General features: G+C 57.1%; 2 protein-coding genes across 7 annotated transcripts; one reads left to right on the forward strand and one right to left on the reverse strand.

Moving 5' to 3' along the window:
* Window positions 1-1,375: 1,375 nt before the first annotated feature.
* On the reverse strand, window positions 1,376-8,722 carry GALT (galactose-1-phosphate uridylyltransferase). 5 transcript variants are annotated; one of them, XM_050329342.1, is made up of 12 exons: window positions 8,631-8,709; window positions 8,144-8,313; window positions 7,991-8,066; window positions 7,810-7,858; window positions 7,448-7,577; window positions 7,126-7,182; window positions 6,707-6,829; window positions 6,423-6,555; window positions 5,893-5,976; window positions 5,647-5,801; window positions 5,458-5,548; window positions 1,376-2,504 (listed from the first exon to the last, which is right to left on the reverse strand). In XM_050329342.1, exons 1-11 carry the CDS (start codon window positions 8,683-8,685, stop codon window positions 5,486-5,488), a joined length of 1,095 nt encoding a protein of 364 aa, XP_050185299.1. In that variant the 5' UTR covers window positions 8,686-8,709; the 3' UTR covers window positions 1,376-2,504; window positions 5,458-5,485. The 5 variants fall into 5 exon arrangements, with proteins under 5 accessions (XP_050185299.1, XP_050185300.1, XP_050185298.1 ...); XM_050329343.1 differs by lacking the exon at window positions 1,376-2,504 and adding an exon at window positions 4,768-4,961 and having other exon boundaries at window positions 8,631-8,722; XM_050329341.1 differs by lacking the exon at window positions 1,376-2,504 and adding an exon at window positions 4,768-4,957.
* A 93-nt stretch (window positions 8,723-8,815) lies between these two features.
* On the forward strand, window positions 8,816-12,350 carry SIGMAR1 (sigma non-opioid intracellular receptor 1). Of its 2 annotated transcripts, XM_050329346.1 has the most exons (4): window positions 8,816-9,005; window positions 9,822-10,022; window positions 10,537-10,629; window positions 10,912-12,350. In XM_050329346.1, exons 1-4 carry the CDS (start codon window positions 8,855-8,857, stop codon window positions 11,136-11,138), a joined length of 672 nt encoding a protein of 223 aa, XP_050185303.1. In that variant the 5' UTR covers window positions 8,816-8,854; the 3' UTR covers window positions 11,139-12,350. The 2 variants fall into 2 exon arrangements, with proteins under 2 accessions (XP_050185303.1, XP_050185304.1); XM_050329347.1 differs by lacking the exon at window positions 8,816-9,005 and having other exon boundaries at window positions 9,924-9,975.
* Window positions 12,351-17,569: the final 5,219 nt, after the last annotated feature.

A 17,569-nucleotide genomic window follows, 5' to 3' on the forward strand; every position in this document is an offset into this window, starting at 1 on the left:
CTTATTAGCATCTAATTAGTATCTCTCCACTTCCTTCCCTCTTCTAAGGGCTCTGCCTCCGCCAGGAGTCACCTCATGCCCAGGTGAACCCCGGGGGATGATTTTGCACCTCCGATCCATCCTGGTGTTGCAATGTCTCCCCGTTCCCAGGGCTTTGTAGCAGACTCCTCGGTATTGCTGATGATAATTAGCAAAATATTTACAGATTCCTTCTCTGGAACATCAGGATGGAGGGGGATCCTTCCTTTGGGGCAGGCACAGATGTTTGTGAGCTCTCACAGCTGGCTCCAGCAGCAGGGGAGTGCTAGGCACAGCCAGGGTGCCCAATTTCAGCCATGCCAGATCCTGGGTGCTGCAAGGGCTCCTCCCTTCTTCCAGCATACCCACTGCAGGTGGATGACCTCCTTTTGTGGTCAAGCATTTTGGCTGATCCTAGTTCAGGGCAGTCCCCTGCCCTCCCATCCACTCCTGCTCCTCTCCCTCCCCAGCTACTTGTGCTTGGGTTGAATCCAGCGGGAATCTGGACCCTCCTGTGGTTTCTCTTGCTCTAAGCAGAGGCCATTGACTCCAGAATGAGGTTCCAGGATGGGAGAGAGGCTCAAACAACACGCAGTGTCAGGTCCCCATTGGCAAGACTTGAGCCTCAAGGTATCTCCCCAACTCCAGGCCGCCAGGAAATTTTGGGGGGATCTGGGGGGAAGCCACTGCTTAGTGACCACAGGGATGCTGCAGCGTAACAGTATTTAATAACCTGTGTGTATCAGATGATTAACAAACTAAATTCCAACCCTTGGGGATGCTGTCCTAAAGTCCATGCAGAGCTTGGCAGGCAGCATCCAGACATGTCATCGCATGGTCCCTGAGGGCTCTGAAAATGCATTGCAGGGAGTAGCCAGTGACCATCAGCAGAGGAAAAAAGACCAGCTGTCTGAGACACGAGCAACTCACCTCCAAAATTGTTTCCTGCTGGTCTCAACCCTTTGGAAAGTCCCTGCCAAGGCAGCTGCCAAGCCCAGGACAGATGCACCACATGGCTCAGGACAAGCTGGGTGCTGTTTGCTGGCCCAGTTGCTCCCATGCTCCTGCATGTCCAGCTAAGATAAGATTTAGAAGGGGTCTGGGTTTTGCTTTTCATTCTCCTGGCATAGCAGATCACCCCACTGCACTAAGCTCTCTGCTGCAGGGACCAGAGTGTTTAGCATCTGCTTAAAATTTTTATTTGTTTTAATTATAAGGAGCTGGTGGTGACTTTTAGATAAAAATGGAGAGATTTAGCCTTCTCTCCGTCTCTGTTTCCCACCCTCCCCTTCCTCCTTTTTCTCTCCCTTACTCCATTTCATTCTTCCTTTCATTCTTCCTCCCTTTCTCCCTTTCCTTCTCTTCTTCCTCCCTTTCCTTTTGTTCTTCCTCCTTTTCCTTCTCTTTTTCCTCCCTAAAAATGTACTGATTTCTTCCTTCATGCATTGACAAAATCCCCACTCAGGCAGCAGCAGGCAAGGAGAAACTGAACGATAAGGGCAAAAACAACAGTAAAACTGGAATGAAATGACAGCCATAAACCTGGTACCAGGAGGAACAGTAAAACTGCACTTTGGCAGGAGCCAGCAGGCCGGACTCATAACTTTTTTTTCTGATTAAAACACTCTGGTCACAGATTAACTTCCTTTGCTCAATATTTATTGTCTCACCTGCACTGGAAAGCAGGGAGGAGAGGAAGAGGGGTAGGCAGGACTGGGGACTCGGGATCTGCAGTATGTCTGCAGCTCTGCAGCCTTTGGCAGCTGCCAAGGACATGGACATGTAACCAAAGGTGATGAAGGTGCCTCCAGCAGTTGCCTCTACCATTAAGTGTTTATTCCAAACGGTGCCTGCGCACCAGAACAGCATCCCAGACCAGCATCCCAGGTCTCAACTGTGTCTGCAGAAGGATTCAGTGTCAGAGCTGGGAGTGCTCTGGGTCTCCTAAACATGCAGGACAGGAATGATGATGGAGACAGCCACTGCTACAACCTGTGCAAGCACACTGGCTTGTCTCACTCGAGACAAAACCCCGGGAGCTTTGGGAAACCCATGCCCCTTGGCAGACTGACTCATCTCTTTCAGTGGCATCAGAAAATGGAAACGAAATGAGAATAAATCCCTGGCCACCTCCCCCTCAAGCATCTCTACATCTCCACATCTTCTACTGGACTTATCCCTTGTTCCTTGCGGAGCATGGGACGTGCCAGCCCAGTGCAGAAGCACTGCATCCCTTTTCTAGTGCCTCACAGGCCTATTAAAACACCACAGAGGGTGCAAACACCTCCAAGAGACCTTGATGCATTTTTAATTCATTATCTCCATGTTTGAGCTTAGCCTTAGCTCCTCTTGTTGTCCCCATCCTCCACCCTGCTTACTCCTCCAGAGCAGCTCAGGGTAGGAATTGCAGATGCTGGGGGATGTGGAGTCAGGAAAAGGATGACCCAGCCACAGGGATGCTTTTCCCAGGATCTCTGACAGCTACCCTGTAGAAATGAAATGGCATTGAGGAACATCCCTACAGGGAATCCCAATGGGCCTCAGTTTCCTTTTGATGCTCCCAGGTGAAGAGCAACAGCTGAGTACCCCACAGCCCCTCCACTCCCTGCTCCCTCACCCAGGTAGACTTTTTAATCCCTCTGCCATAAATCACTTTTTAATTACAACTGGAGTGTAACCACTAAAATATAAAAGGCTTCGCAGCTTTGCAGCAGACCAGTGATGGTTCCTATGAATTGCAATGCCCTTCCATCCACACTAGCTCTGTTTGCACCAGCCTGATGCCTCCTCGTGCTACAGGAAAGCTTTGTTGCTCCTTTCCAGCCTTTCATACTCTGTGCACAAGCTAAAAATATCAGGGCAAGAGGAGGTGGATCTGTTGGGAGGAACTGGGAAGCTCAGTATAGTCCTGCTCTCACACCTGGTTGTATCCTCTGCTCCTCCTCTAACTGCTGCTGGCTTCCACCCTGAGCTTTTCAGATTTGAGAGGGGGTGTTTAATTTTTATTTAGAAAAAAATAAAATCAATTCTCAGGCCATCTCAGAGACTTTTTTTTAGCAGCAGCTGAACTACAGCAGCCACTACCTGCAGCAGAGGGCATCCCGGAACTGGCACTCCTCAGCACACGCTGCCTCCCCAGCCTCCACCCTAAATCACAACACAACAAACAGGCTGTTCATTAGGAGCTGTTTAATTAAGCAATATGGATCCTGCCTCGATATTTACAATCCCACTTGCTCTGATTTACTGGAGAGAGCCTCGTTTCTAAAGACGGCGACTGTAAAGTTTAATACCGCTTGACTTAACCGGGAGTTTCATTTACGGCCCCGGGCCGAGGCGCGGCCGCCCGGGCTGGGAGCCGTGGGCTATTAAATCAGAGCTAACTGCGCGTGCAGGGAGATGACGAGCTTCGTTACGACCGGTTCAGCGGCTAATTACCCCAATCTGGATTGCCACATTTAAGCCAATTTGTTGCCGCTTTCCCAGGACCCTGGAGAAATGCGTGGTAGTTAGAGGTTGGCACGCAGGCACTTGTTGCTGTGAGAAGGGATGAAGGGCTGCGATCGGGAGGGCTTCAGAGCCCAGACGGACACTGCTTGTCCCAGGAGGGAAGAAATCAGTCTGCAAGAAGCCAGACTCTGAGCCCGGCAACCCCTATACCATGCGCAGGGATGTCGTGTACAACGAGGGCTCCAAGCTTAAGGGTCACGCACCAGCTCCTTCCCAAAACCTCGGGGCCCCTGGGGAGCCCTGAGGTCAATCTGGGATAGTTCATGCACTCAGGGATGGGGAAATCCAGGCAGAAGGACAGGACCAGCATGTAGCAGAGCATTCAGCGTTGTAGCCATTTGAGTGCCTTTCTGCCTGCCCCAGCCTCGAGGATAGGGATGCACAGATGGGGCAGAGGGAACACAGCCCTCCCCACAAACTCTTGTGTTGTAGGTAGGAGGAGAGCATTGCTCTCCTTGCAAGGTATCTCGAGCCCTCAGGAGCTCACTCACAGACTTGACAAGGGTAGTGGTCTCGTTAAGAGAGTTGTGAGAACGGTTCTTCAGTGACAAATAAAAACTATTTGTGCAAAGACATGATAGTGCATAGCACAGCATCCCCCCAGGTTAGCTGTGGTGGCATCTCTGTCCACAGTCTACCACTGGACAGCCCAGGGACTTTCCTGGAGGGAAGGGCTGCAAGGGAGGAGAGCACAGATAGGTGAATGCAGCTTCCCTCAGCTCAGCCCAGGGACCAGGCTGCCGCTATCCCACACAATAACTGGCCACAGAGAAGGACAAAGGGGGCTGCAGCACACCACGAGGAGAGATGACCCACCAGTCCCTGGCTGCACTCCAGCAGCCTGGGCACTCACAGTAGGCACTGTGAGGGCTGCAGGCCAGCAGTCTCAGGCAGAGAGGATGAAGAGGAGCAGCTCCAGGGCTGAGCATTCCAGCAAGCAGCTTCCATGCAGCAAGTTTGCCAGGACTCAGTTCTCTCCCAGGGACTGGCTAAGGCTTGATCTATATCCATTCCTCCCTGCTTCCCACTCCTCCCCAAGCCTGCAGCACTCACAGACTCAGAGCTCCCCCCATGGAGGAAGAGGAGGCAGCACAGAAGCAGGGCCAGGAATAAGAGGCATGGAGGTGCCAGCACATCCCCTGCACCCCCTGTGTTACCCCCTTCCAGCAGCTGGAGGTCCCCACCAGAGACCCTAAACCTCCCACCCAGGACTGAGAGCCACAAGGGCACAGGCAGAGGCACTTTTGCTTCCAGGTTTTATTGTTCAGGGTTGGGGGAGGGTATGTCCCTCCACAGGGCAGGAAGAACTCTCAGTCCCACCAGTGAGACTAGACTGGTAAGGAGTGTAAACCCTTTAGTAGTGGTAAGAGCACGCTGTGGAGGCAGAGACAAAGCCTGCGATGGTGAAGGAGACAAGGAACAGCACCACCTATCTGAGGATGTCACAGGATTAGGCCTGGAGTACCTGAACAGGCAAAACCAGTCCCAAAACCCAGCCCAGCCATGACAAGGCTCAGGAGAATCTGGGAGCTCAGAGAGGTCACAAGTGACATGAGTTCCCAAGCCTCAGCTCTCACCACTGCCAGTCGGCTCCTGGCCTTACCAAGCACATAGAATCATAGACCTCTACCATTAACCCAGCACTGGCAAGGCCACTACTAAACCACATCCCCAAGTGCCACATCTACGTGTTTTTTGAATTCTTCCAGGCACAGGGACTCCACCACTTTCCTGGGCAGCCTGTTTCAGTGCCTGGTCAACCTTTCAGCGAAGAAATTTCCCCCAATATCCAATCTAAACTTCACCAGGCACAACTTGAGGCTGTTCCCTCTTGTCCTATCATTTGTTATCTGGGAGAAACCTCCCCACCTGGCTATGACCTCCTTTCTGGTAGTTCTAGGATGAGGTCACGTTTCCCCTCACACTCACATCTGAGGACTGGCTCCGCTGCTCCCCATCACATCTCCTTGTTTCCTTCCTTGTAGTGCACCTCGGGGAGGCTCCTCAGGCGCTCAGCTGCCTGCGGGGCACAGCACAAAGGGCAGCCAGCGGCCAGTCCCAGGAACAGCCCTGCCCCAGGACTCTCTGCTTCTCCCAGTCCCTGAGAGCTGCACTCACCTGCTCCGGGGTGAGGTCCCTCTGTGCCTGTGCCAGCATCTCATATCCCACCATGAACTTGCGGACAGTGGCAGAGCGGAGCAGGGGGGGATAGTAGTGGGCGTGGAGCTGCCAGTGCCTGCAGTCCTCCTCCAGGTGGGGGCCCGTGGGGGCTCCTGCCACAGGTGCAGGTACTGCATGAGCCACGGGAAGGGGATGGGGATGCGAGTGAGAGGATTGCAGGGGTCTCCCAGCTATGCCACTCACCATGCCAGCCCATGGAGTAGGGGAAGGAGACTTCAAAGAGGTTGTCGTACTTGATGAGCAGCTTCTTCATGATGGAGGCCAGGCCTGCAGAAGAGTGCCACCCTGAGCTGGCCAAACCCCTCCAAGGGCCGGCAGCATGGCAGGCAATGAGGGGTGTCACCCTCAGCACCTCTCCCTGGGTGGACACCAGTGACAGGCAAGAGGATTGCACTTGGTAGTTGACGCCCTCCATGCAGACAGCACCAGCAACACAGGAGGAGTTCCCCCAAAAGTAGAGAGCACCATGTGCTTCATCACCCCAAAAAAGACTCTATTCTCACATGCAGTACTGCCTGTGCCTGGACACTCAGCTCTTATTCCAGCAAAACAGGGGTATTTTGCTCACCCTCCTCAGCCAAACCTGCTGGCCCCACAACCCAAGGGGACATGGGCTCTCCAGCACCAGCACAGCTACCAGAGAGCCACCTCCTAATAAAGGTCAAAGCCCAAAGAACATGAGACAGGGGCTAACAAAGTTCAGAGCCACTCACTGTCCCTCTCTCCCTCACTGAGGTCCTGGAGGCGGCAGACGTGGCGGCGGGGCAGCAGCAGGGTCTGGTAGGGCCAGGTGGCCCAGTACGGCACCACAACCAGCCAGTCCGCATTCTCCACCACCAGCCTTTCCTGCAGGACATGGTGCTTGATGGGGAATTAAGCAATCCCAACACCCCAGGGCAGTCCCAGGCGGGGAGCCCAGCTTTTGGGGGCTGGGGAACCCGCCCTGGCACATATCCAGCTGCCAGGGAGGGGGTATGGACAACAGCCACAGCCTGACCTTTCGGCGAGCCTCCTGCTCAGCGTACTCCAGCAGCATGGGCACGCCGTGCTGCCTCAGGTGCTCACGCTGGGTCCGGTCCTCCAGGCGCGCCTCGTTCGGGAGGAAGCTGCTGGCCCACACCTGGGAGGAACACCGGGGCACAGTGCTGGGGGACTCGCACCCGCCTTTGCAGGGGTAACCCAAGCCACGCTGCCCATCTGCAGGTCCCTGCTGCCACCAGGTGGAGAGTCCAGATTACGGCAGCCACAAGCGACAGTGCCCCCGGGAGGGGAGGTAACTGGACAGGCATGGGGTCTCCTCACTGCTCGGAAGACCAGGGTGGGGGGATTGCCGTTCACATCTTCCCCCGGGGGTTTGTTGTGGGGCCGCTCGCAGGGACTCGCGGTTTAGCCAGGTCACAGGTCGGACAGACTCACCTGGCAGTGGGGGTGCGGATTGGAGCAGCCCATCATCGCTCCCTTGTTCTCGAAGATCTGCAGAGGAAGAGGTGCAGCCAGTAGGTCCCAGCTGCAGGGTCCCCACTGCGAGTTGCTGTGGTGTCCCCAGGACAGCAGGGAGGCATCCGCAGGGGAGCAGAGCCTCACACCCACATGGAAAGGCTCAGCAGGGCATGACGTAGGGACAGGGGACCAACATACATACACAGCTAGGATGGTCCCAACCCCCGGTGCTGCCAGAGTACCCAGCACTGGCCCCCCACCTCCAGCCAGAAAAGAGCAGCCCCCACCAGCCCCACACCTGCACCCAGGGGTAGGAAGCACCCAGCTCGGTCGCCAGCTCTGCCCACGCATCGATGACAGCCCGGATCTCTGCCAAGGACATGAGGGGCAGCGTCAGGTCCGACCAGGGGTGGAAGCACATCACCTTGCTGTGGAGGAAACACACGTGGCTGGGACTGTGGGTATCTCCAGAGACCCTCACAGCCCTGCCGAGTGCAGTGGAATAAGGGAGACAGTGACAAGACCTCCAGAATAACCCCAAAATAGAGCAGATGTCCAGAGAACAGGCACTGCAAGAGGAGAGCAGGCTCAGTCCAGCATCATATCACAGGTCCTGGACAAATTGTGTCCCAGACTCCCTGGAGCCATGGAGGTACTTACCACACACCCCTGGCTGGGGCAGCTCGGAACAAGGGGTGATCACTGTCGTCTAGGGAAGAACAGAGAGTAGAGAAGAAGAAGGTGCTGGGGCAGCACCCGTGTCTCTCCAAGCCACCCTGCAGCCCCTCCAAGACCCAAGTTTTGGGGGTCCCCGGCAGCCTGTTCTACTCCCAGAAGTTACCAGGTTCTGGAGCATCGGGCTGCAGCGCAGGGAAGTCATTTGGGAAGATGAAAGTGCCCTCGTACTGCGGGTTCACCTGCCGGGACGAGAGACGGGATCAGGATAGCAGAGAGCGTTAGGGGGAGCCCGGCCCCCAGGGTCCCTTGGTAGTACCTCGCCGTTAGCCCGGGTGGCCCCGGGACAGAGGGGGTTGTTAGGGTCCCAGCGGGGTACATCCTCGGGGGGCGGCTTCTCCAGCTGCCCTTGCCAGGGGCGTTTCACCCGGTGGGCCGATACCAGCACCCAGTCGTCCCGCAGAGGGTTGTACCGAGTGTGCTGGTGCTCTGCGGGCAGGGGAGAGCAGCGGGGCGTCAGGGAGGGACGCGGGAGTCAGACATCCTCCTGCGGACGGGCTACACAAACACCCACCTCCCACGAGAGGAAGGCACGCAAGAGACTTCGAACCTTCCCAGCTTCACCCCTTCCTCCCTGTCCCGGTCCGCTGCCACCCGCCCTAGGGCGGGGAGAGTTCCCGCAGCTCCCGCTTCCCGGGGCTGTGCTGCGCTCCACCTGGGGATCCGGAAGGATGGACGAGGGATGGAAACGAAAGGAAGAAGGGAGGGAAGAAGGGAAGGAGGAAGGGGAGCAGCCCCGTCCGTACCGCTGGCGCGGAAGCGGCTGCCCCCCTCCTTCTGTCCCGCCGGCGCTGGCTCCATGCCTGCCCGCTCCCGGAAACCCGGCGGGATCGGCCCCTTCCAGCCTCCCGCTCCGCCCCGCCGCGCCGGCGCAGCCGCCCCAGGCCGTGCGTGGCGTGGCCGCGGCGGGGGCGGTCCCGGGCCGGGTCCCGCTGCCGCTCCCGGTGCCGGGGGGGCGGCGGAGCGCGGCATGGGAGCGCCGTGGGGGCGGCAGGCGCTGCGGGCCGGGCTGGCGCTGGGAGCGCTGGCGCTGGTGCTGCAGGCGCTGCGGGGATGGCTGGCGGCCAAGCGGTACGAGTTCACCCCCGCCGAGATCGCACAGCTCGCCCGGCACCACGCGGGTAACGCGGCCGCCCGTGGGGACCGGGGCGGGGGGTAGCGGCGGGGAGGGGGAGCGAGGGGGACAGGGATGGCCATGGGGATTGGGTTGGGGGCGGAACCGGGGACGTGGCACGGAGCGGCGGCCTGGGGTGGAGAGGCGGGCCATGTCGAGTGCGAGGGACCAAGGAGTCCGGTACAGGGGGGCTGGGATCACGGGGGAATAGGGTTGGTGTCAGGAAGGGGCCAGGGGCTGGGACTGGGCAGCAGGACCGGGATACGGAGGGGATCAGTACAGGGCAACAGCAACAGGGAGCAAGGGGGAAGCAGAGTGGAAAATGGGGCTGAAGCAAAGGAGAGATGGGGACCAGGGCAGCGGCGTCACTCGGCCCGGCTGGGACCGAACCCGGGGTCAGGGCAGTTCTCTCGGTGCTTGGGCTGGGCCGGGTCAGGGGATCGAGCCCCACGTGGGTCAGAGGCATAAGCGGCCCGCTCGCTGGGGCTGGAGGGGAGGGTTGTCCCTGCAGGGCACAGGGTGTACGGTCGGGGCTGCATATCACCGGAGTGGGGGTACTGTCGCCTTTCTTGGGTTCCCCTGTTGCCCAGCGCCTGGGGTGGGCTGTAGGACTAGAGCACTTGGTGCTGTTTATTGTTCATCACTATCCAGGGAGGCAATGGAGACGGGTCAACAGGGACTGAAGGCTGAGGAAAGGAGATATCTTCCGTAGACAGATCCCTCTAAGGGAGTGCTGGGACCCTCTGGCTGTGCAGGGGATTTGGAGGGTGGCCAGCAAAGCTTTTTCTGTGCTGGGGACTTACAATGACCCTGGGTGCTTCAGGGCTGGACCATGAGCTGGCTTTCTCCAAGATCATTGTGGAGCTACGAAAGAAGCACCCAGGCCACATCCTGCCAGATGAGGACCTGCAGTGGGTGTTTGTGAATGCAGGGGGGTGGATGGGCTCCATGTGCCTGCTCCACGCCTCACTCACCGAGTACGTGCTGCTCTTCGGGACAGCTGTTGACACTGGGGGCCACTCAGGTAAGCAGGGGGACAGGCCTGACAGGCAGGGTTGTTCTGTGAGCTCTTTCTACTCCACTTGTTTGGGTCCAGCTGCCCCAGCTGTGATGTGCCTGGCACGGGGAGCCCATTGCTTCACTTCTTGTATGGGGTGGACGATGCTGGAAAATACTTTGTGTGCCCCAGTGTGCATGGTGTCCTGCAGCACCTGCGGGTCCCTGTGCATGACGTGTTGTATGGCCAGGACTCTCTGCAGCCAGCTGGCAGGCGATGGCAGACATCTCATTTCCCGGTACTTCAGCAGGGAGCAAATGCCAAACAAGGTGGAAACGATGGGGCTTAAGGACACCAAGCAGCACAAGCTGGTTGTTCACACAGGCAGCCTGGGTACCAGACCCATCTGTGCTTCTTGGTGTATTGAGGCCCTGGGGCCTGGCATCTTTACCCCCAGAGGGCTGTTCTGTGGTTCAGACCTGGGCTCCTGCCCTGTCCCTGGCAGGGACATGCTCAACCAGTGCTGCCTACTCTCCCATAGGTCGGTACTGGGCAGATATTTCTGACACTGTCATCTCGGGGACATTCCGGCAGTGGAAGGAGGGGACCACCAGAAGTGAGATCTACTATCCAGGTAAGTGCAGCAGCCATGGCACCCTGTGGGTTGCATCCATGTCCTTGGGACAGAGCTTGTCATAAAGCCCCTTCCATCAAGCTGGCCAAAAGCTCTGGATAGGGTAGTTTATGTCCCCAGTGACACATCCCAGCATCTCGGTGGCTGGCAGTAAGAGAAAAATGAGCAAGGCTGGGGATGGGTTGGGATGCTCAGCCTTGCAGGTCCCTATCTGAGGTGTCTCCCCTTTGGGCATGATGCGGGGCAGCTCCTGGGAGCCGTGCTGGTTGTGTTTGTTGGCAGGAGACACCATCGTGCACCAGGCGGGAGAGGCCACGTCAGTGCAGTGGAGCGCGGGCACCTGGATGGTGGAGTACGGCCGGGGCTTCATCCCCTCCACACTCGCCTTCGCCCTGGCTGACACCCTCTTCAGCACTCAGGACTTTGTCACCCTCTTCTACACCTTGCGTGTCTACGCCAAGGGCCTGCTCCTGGAAGCCAATGCCTTCTTCAGCACCTTTGGATGCTGAGCCTGTCTTGCCAGGGCACCCTGCCGAGCCCAGTTGGCTCCACTCCTCCCAGCCTTTCTCTCTTCCTCCCCAAGCCCAGGCTCTAGCAGAGGCAGCAGGAGATCCCCTGTGCCTTCCCCAAATCTCTCTGTCCTTCCCCACGGGCCAATGGGGTGCCAGGACAGAGGGACCTTGGTGGTCACAGCATCACAGACCGCCAGTTCTCTTTACTACCTGCCTCTCCCTCCTTTCTATCGGAGTCATGTCCAGCTTTTCCATCCCTCGGCGCTGGAGTGTACAAACACCCCTGTGTGCCCTCAGCATGCAGCGGGAGAGGAGCTGGCTGTCCCCAGGCCCCATAAAATTTCTGCAGCTCTTGACACATCAGGAGAAGGATGCTGCCCTCAGGGCTGGGTGCACAGGGTGAGCCAGGCTAGAGCACCCACTGTAAAGGTCAGCCAGTTAAGTGCCCAGTCTCCCTGGCAGCCTGCCGGGACTGCGGGCAGCGCAAAGCACTGTGTCCAGCTGGCAGCATCTCCTGTGGCTCCACCCCTGCTGATCTGGGTTGGCAGCACATTGCGTCACCCTGGCACGGGGCAGGATCTGCACTGAGACCCCCCCCAGCAGCGGGGGGATGCCAAGCTTCTGTGCTGGAGATCCCCCTGATCCCCTGTGCGTCATCTCACCCAGGGGATGGGCTGGGGCTGGAAGAGGGTCCCTTTCCCACAGTCCCCTCCCTGCAGTGCCCCCCCAAGGGGGAAACCCACCGTCTGTCGCCTTAACGGAGACCCTGTTCTGCATGGCCTCTTGGCTATGCGCGTACCTAGTGTCCTCGAGTGCCCAAATGTCTGTTTTACTAGCTCAGGATGGGATCTCGGCCTTTAAGATGCTTCCCCTGGCTGTGAGATCCCGTGGGGACAGCCACTCTGCTCGGCTCCCGGCATGGGATCCCGGCTGCCGGCGGAGCGCTGCAATGTCCCCAGTGGAACCCAGCTGTGGACCCTGCTTGCATCCCTGTGGCCAGACCCATGTGGGCTCACTGCATGGTGGAGGACTTTAACCTCCACGCTGCTGCCAAGCACGTGTGTGTCCTTGGCCACCCAGGCCTGTAGCATGTTGCTCCTCCTCCTCTGTGGACTGTCCCTGTCTGCTGACCAGCAGCCCTGCACATGGGCTACTTCTTAATTTGCTACCTGAATAGAGATACCAGTAATAAAGTTGTTCATCCCACATGCTCAGGTGTCTGGGAGAGTTTCTGGAGCGTGCTGAGCCCTGCTGTGATGAAGGCCAGCCACATGCTCAGCAGTAGTTCCTCCTGACAGCTGAGTGTCCCCGGGGAAGGCTGGCATCATCCCTCTTAGGGTCCTGGGAGCAAGGGTACACGTTGTTGGGCAGGGTCAGCCCTGTCTCAGCTCCCGGGGATTGGCAGAAGATGGTGCTGTTACTCCTCTCTCCACTGCAGTCGCTGGGGACCAAAAACCTGGGCTGATGCCAGGTCCCTGCTTCCATGGGGGGTCCCAGCACCCAGTGGGCTCCATCCTTTTAGGGGACAGTACCAGTGCTGGGTCTGTGGCCCTGAGGGTGGATTGACCTAGACATAGCAGGTGATGGTTCTGAGAGGTTTACACACGCACACACACACACACATATTGGCAGACACGCTGCATGCATGTGTACATAGGGGCAGGCAGGATGGTTATGTGTGTGTGTGTTTTGCCACATGTGCGTGCATATAGGTAGAATAGTTTTCAGGTGGGTATAGGCACAACAGGTGGTGACACACAGGTGTGTATATAGGTAGAACAACCACGTGCCTGTCCATACAATCCGGGCAGTGACACGTATGTGAGTGCTGGGACACACCTGTGTGGGATGTGCTCATGTGTGTGTGCCCGTGCAGGTGAGATTACGTGTGTCATGCACGTGCACAATGCACACACCAGCAGGTACGTACACCTCTTTGCTCACCTGTGTGCTCGTGGTCAGACCGTGTGTATGCACACACGCGTGTGGACACACACGGGCTGGGTGTGCTCACATGTGGGTGTGCCCGTGGGCCGCCAGGCCTCCCTGGCCCTGTGCCATGGCCCTTCCCTGGGGTCTAGCTGGGCCCTGTTGGGAAACACAAGCAATCCCACACGAGCTGGCCCGCCTGGGAAGGCGCTAACTCAGCAGCTCGTATCAATACCGCTCCACTTACAGCGAAGGCTGCATAATGAAAATCCGATGGGCACGCTGGTGGGAGTAAATAAGTATGCCATTAAAATAAGAAAATCAAAGCTCTGGACAGGTCTTTTCTCTTGCCCATTGATTTCTTTTATTACGGAAATATTGCTGCTAAATAACATTAGTGTGAACAATCTCAGCAGTGTTTTCTGTAGCACCCGTGTCAATAACTCCATCATGGGTGGGGGATCCCTCCCAGCCCAGCTGCAGGGACAGAAGCCCTGTCTATGCAAAAGGCTGCTCTGAGGATGCCTTCCTCAGCATTCCCAGCTAAGCTGGGACATGCCAAGCAAAGAAACCATGTAGCTTGGGCATCTCAGACTCAGGAACCCTGGCTACTTTGCAGCAGCAGGAGGGGTTCCCCCATCCCAGCACTGAGCACAGACAGGGCCAGGCATTCAAGGTTCCCAAAAATCATCCCTTCCCTTTGGTGCAAGTGTTTGCAGCCTCTTAGTCAGGTAAATGTCTCCAGTGATCACAGAGGAAAAATGAGTCCTGGACAAAGCATGTCATGAAGGCTTTTGGTGCCTCTGCTCCTTCCTCCCCACACCTCCTCATCCTTGCCTGGGTCCATACTGGCTTGACCCCACTCCCTGCAGCTTGCCATCACTTGATTTTCATGGAGAAACTGAGCCACAGGGTAGAAACTCATACACAGTCGCCCTGTGCCAGGGCCAGGGCTTCCACTCCAACTGCCCCTCTCCCCCTTGGCTGCCCACGAACCCATCCTTCAAAGTGCCAAGAGACAGCAGGGACAACCTTGTGGGGACAGAGTGTGTGACCAGGACATACAGAAAATAGGCACCCTTTGATACCCAGAGGCCAGACAGGATGCCAGGCGACCTTAAAGGACACAAGCCCTTGTGGAGTAGCTGGAGACGGGCACCTGTACCCTGGCTCTGGCTCTGGCTCAGCCCCAGCTGAAGCAACTGTGAGTGGCATCTCCCCAGAGCTGTTACCAGGACAAATGCACATCGCTGCCTTCCTAACACCTTCCCCCTGCAACTCACTTTATCTTGCTGTCCCTCCACATGCAGTAGGTATTGATCAGCCCACAGGATCTATCTCTCGATTCCTCCTGCGGTATCTCTCTGCTCCGAGTATCTCTCACTCTGCTCCACTGTCTGCTGTGCCCATCTATACCTCTACTATCTATCTGTGCCGCCTCAACCACAGTTGTCAATAGCCCTTTGGGGAATTTCTCTCCAGCTGGGAGCATCACCAGACCCCATCAGTGCAAATCACTGAGCAGGAGGGGGCAGAGGACATGGTCCTGCTTGTTGCACCGAGGAGAGCCTGAGCACGGACATACTTCATGACACAAGTTCAGAACCCCAGAGCTGCTGTTACCACTGCAGAGGCTCTGGAGAGGAACTGAGTCATGCTGGTCAGGCTGGGACAGGTCCCTTGGTGGCCATGCCCAAGGCAATGGGGCATGTTCCACCCCCTGGAGACCTTGGGTTTGCCACTAGCCAGCCTAGCCACATCCCACATCCCTGGGTGATACACTAACCTAAGCATCCCCTCAGCCTTGGAGATGGGGAGCTTCACCAAACACCCGCATGTTGAGGCTTGGAGTAGTTCCACACCATCACCAAGTCTCTCATCCCACCCAGCCCAGCCTTCAGTGTGCAGTGGATCAGGCACAGCCCAGAGCAGAGCGTGTCAGCACCCTGCGGTGCAAGGCAGCAGCACTGTGAGGGGAGGCTGGAGCCATGTGGGATGAGTGTCCATGCAATGAGTCCTGGGGGTTATCTGGCTCTGTGGATCCCTCTGAAATAGGGCCAGGTCTCATCTTCCCAGTGGCAATTCAACAAGAATGCCAGCCACCAACAAACTAATGCTCAGAGGGGCTGGCAAGCGCCGGGAGGTCCCTACGTCTGCCGCAGCAGGATGGGATGGGCCAGTGCAAGCTACAGCTGTCCAACCCTCAAATAGGACGGCCGACAGCTAATTTATCTCCTGCGCAAAGATAAACAGTGTCTGGGGGCCCTGCAGGGTCGTGAGCTGCCCTGCTTTCCCAGGGAAGGGTCTGATTTTTCCAGGAGAGCCTCTCTGGTAAGCATGCTGCACTATGCTGAGTGCAGCTGAGGTGCCAGGAGCTGAAGAAGCCCTTAGAGTCACCAGTGCCATGGCAAGACAAGGGGCAGTTTCTCCAGCTATGCTCACAGGGAAGCTGGAGAGCCCATAAGCAGCACCTTTTCCCCACAAAGGGAAGTGGTGAAGTGGGGCAGAGGATCAGCCCAGGCCACAGGGCCTGAGAGCAAAGTCAGCTCCTGCCACAGCCGTGGCCAGTGGCTGTTTCTGCAAGATGCTCCAAATAAAAGGGAGGATTTGGCTCCTACTGGCTGCCCATGGCCCCTGCAGCACATAGGTGGCTGTGGAGGGGATAGGCCCAGCAGCCCTTGGCACCCAAGCTCTGTTATCCCATGCCACTGACACCCAGTGAAGAAGTATGAAGTCTCAGTGACAAACTGCTCTGGTTATGGGATGGAGCCAAAGCCACAGTCCCTGTGATACGGGATGACACTGCTCCCCAGGGATGCATGCAAACCCTGCAGCTGCCCTGGCCAAAAAAGAAAAGCACAAGGAAAAGCAAGCACCTCCTTTGTTTCCTGGCAAAGTTTCCTCCATTAAAAAAACAAAAAACAAAAAACAAAACAAAACAAAACCCACAGAAAAAAAAACCACAAAAAACACACAAAAACCCCCCAAACAAACAAACAAAAAACTGGCAGGCAGACAGGTTGGGGGGGAGTGAGGAAACAGTGTGGGGAAGCTGCTAGCAGGTGAAGTCTGTGCTTCCCCATGGCCTCTGGCCTGCCCAGGGCAGCAAGATGCTGTGTCCTCATTCCATATCACATTGTTTTCTCATATCTGGAGACATGCTTGATGATACCCTGGTTCCACAGTTTACCCCATTGCAAGCAGGGCTACAGGGCAAGCCAGCAGCACTGAACCAGTCCAGCGACAGAGGAGGTGCATGGTCCTATCCTGACCGTGCCAAGAAGCCTATCTGGGTATCCAGGCCACATTGCAGTTTGATCCCTTCGACCAGGGACATACAGCACGCCTCAAGACAATCCCTTAGAGGTCCTGGCCTGAGGTCAGGTCTCAGACCCCATCACGGGACATTGCTGCTGGGTGAGGATGCAGTCAGAGTTCAGCACTTTGAGGTTGCCCTAAACACCCCCTTTGCACCAGCACATGGACTGACACCCCCACCACCCCCAAACACAGGCATGTGCACACACCTGCCTGTGCACACAGTGCACACCCCCACCTCTCCTGACACAGCCTGCGCCCACCAACGGGTGAACACACAAAACACACAACCCCAGCTCCCCACATACAGATATGAGCATTTATTATTGTCCCCAGCAGCAAACACACACGTGTGTGCTCACACTGCAGGCGTGTAGTGCACTCATCTCTCCCAGCAGGCACAGATACAGGTATGATCAGACATCCTGCACACGCGTGTGGTGTGTCGTCTGTCCCAGCGTGCACATACCTATGCACTCAAGCGACAAACACACAAACAAAATACCTTCTCCTAGCACACCCAAGTATCTACACACACACCTCTATAAAGGTGCGCAATAGGCACAATGTTATAAGTAAAATAAACATCTCCGCGCAAACCCCTCGCGTACCCCTCCTATACACTCCCCTCTTCTCACACATCGATGTGTGCACACCCGGAGAGCCTGCACCGCACGCCCATGCACTCCACTCTTCCAGCACCCCAAAGCACGCAAGAACACACACAAACTGGGGGTCGCCCAGCCCCCTGCGCCCGCAACCTCGGCCCCTCCCGCCGCTCCCCCGCACGGCTGCCCCGGGCTGGCTCTCGGCGGGCTGGGCCGGGGCGACCCTCCGGGGCTGCCGCAAGCCCGGCCCTCCCCGGGTGACTCCCTTGACGTGCGCTAGCAAATGGGAGTGGGGCGGGGTGTTGCTTCTGACTGCCACTTGTTGCAAAAAAAAAAAAAAAAAAAAAAAAAAAAAGAGGGGAAAAAAAAAAAAAAAAAAAAAGGAAGAAAGAGAGAAAGAAAGAAAAGAGGGAAAAATCCCACCCACCCTCATCTGCTGCGGAATAAAAGAAATATCGGCGGGCGCGGCGCCATGTGAGCGGCGGGCCGGGGCCGGGACCGGGCGGAGCAGCCGGCAGTGCCCCCCGGGACGGCGGGGCGAGCCCCGGGCGGCGCTCGGAGCCGGCGGCATGG

Source organism: Myiozetetes cayanensis, unplaced genomic scaffold, assembly GCF_022539395.1.
Source record: "Myiozetetes cayanensis isolate MyiCay16 unplaced genomic scaffold, myiCay2020 scf4, whole genome shotgun sequence".
Classification (NCBI taxonomy): domain Eukaryota; kingdom Metazoa; phylum Chordata; class Aves; order Passeriformes; family Tyrannidae; genus Myiozetetes; species Myiozetetes cayanensis.

Excerpts from the sequence above, each read along its gene's own strand:
- GALT (XM_050329342.1), bottom strand. The coding sequence starts at position 8,685 with ATGGAGCCAGCGCCGGCGGGACAGAAGGAGGGGGGCAGCCGCTTCCGC. Across the intron at positions 7,859-7,990 it reads GCCCGATGCTCCAGAACCTG|ACGACAGTGATCACCCCTTG; the intron begins GTAACTTCTGGG and ends GTTCTTCCCTAG. Across the intron at positions 5,549-5,646 it reads GGGACCTCACCCCGGAGCAG|GCAGCTGAGCGCCTGAGGAG; the intron begins GTGAGTGCAGCT and ends TGTGCCCCGCAG.
- SIGMAR1 (XM_050329346.1), top strand. The coding sequence starts at position 8,855 with ATGGGAGCGCCGTGGGGGCGGCAGGCGCTGCGGGCCGGGCTGGCGCTG. Across the intron at positions 10,023-10,536 it reads TGACACTGGGGGCCACTCAG|GTCGGTACTGGGCAGATATT; the intron begins GTAAGCAGGGGG and ends ACTCTCCCATAG. Across the intron at positions 10,630-10,911 it reads AAGTGAGATCTACTATCCAG|GAGACACCATCGTGCACCAG; the intron begins GTAAGTGCAGCA and ends GTTTGTTGGCAG.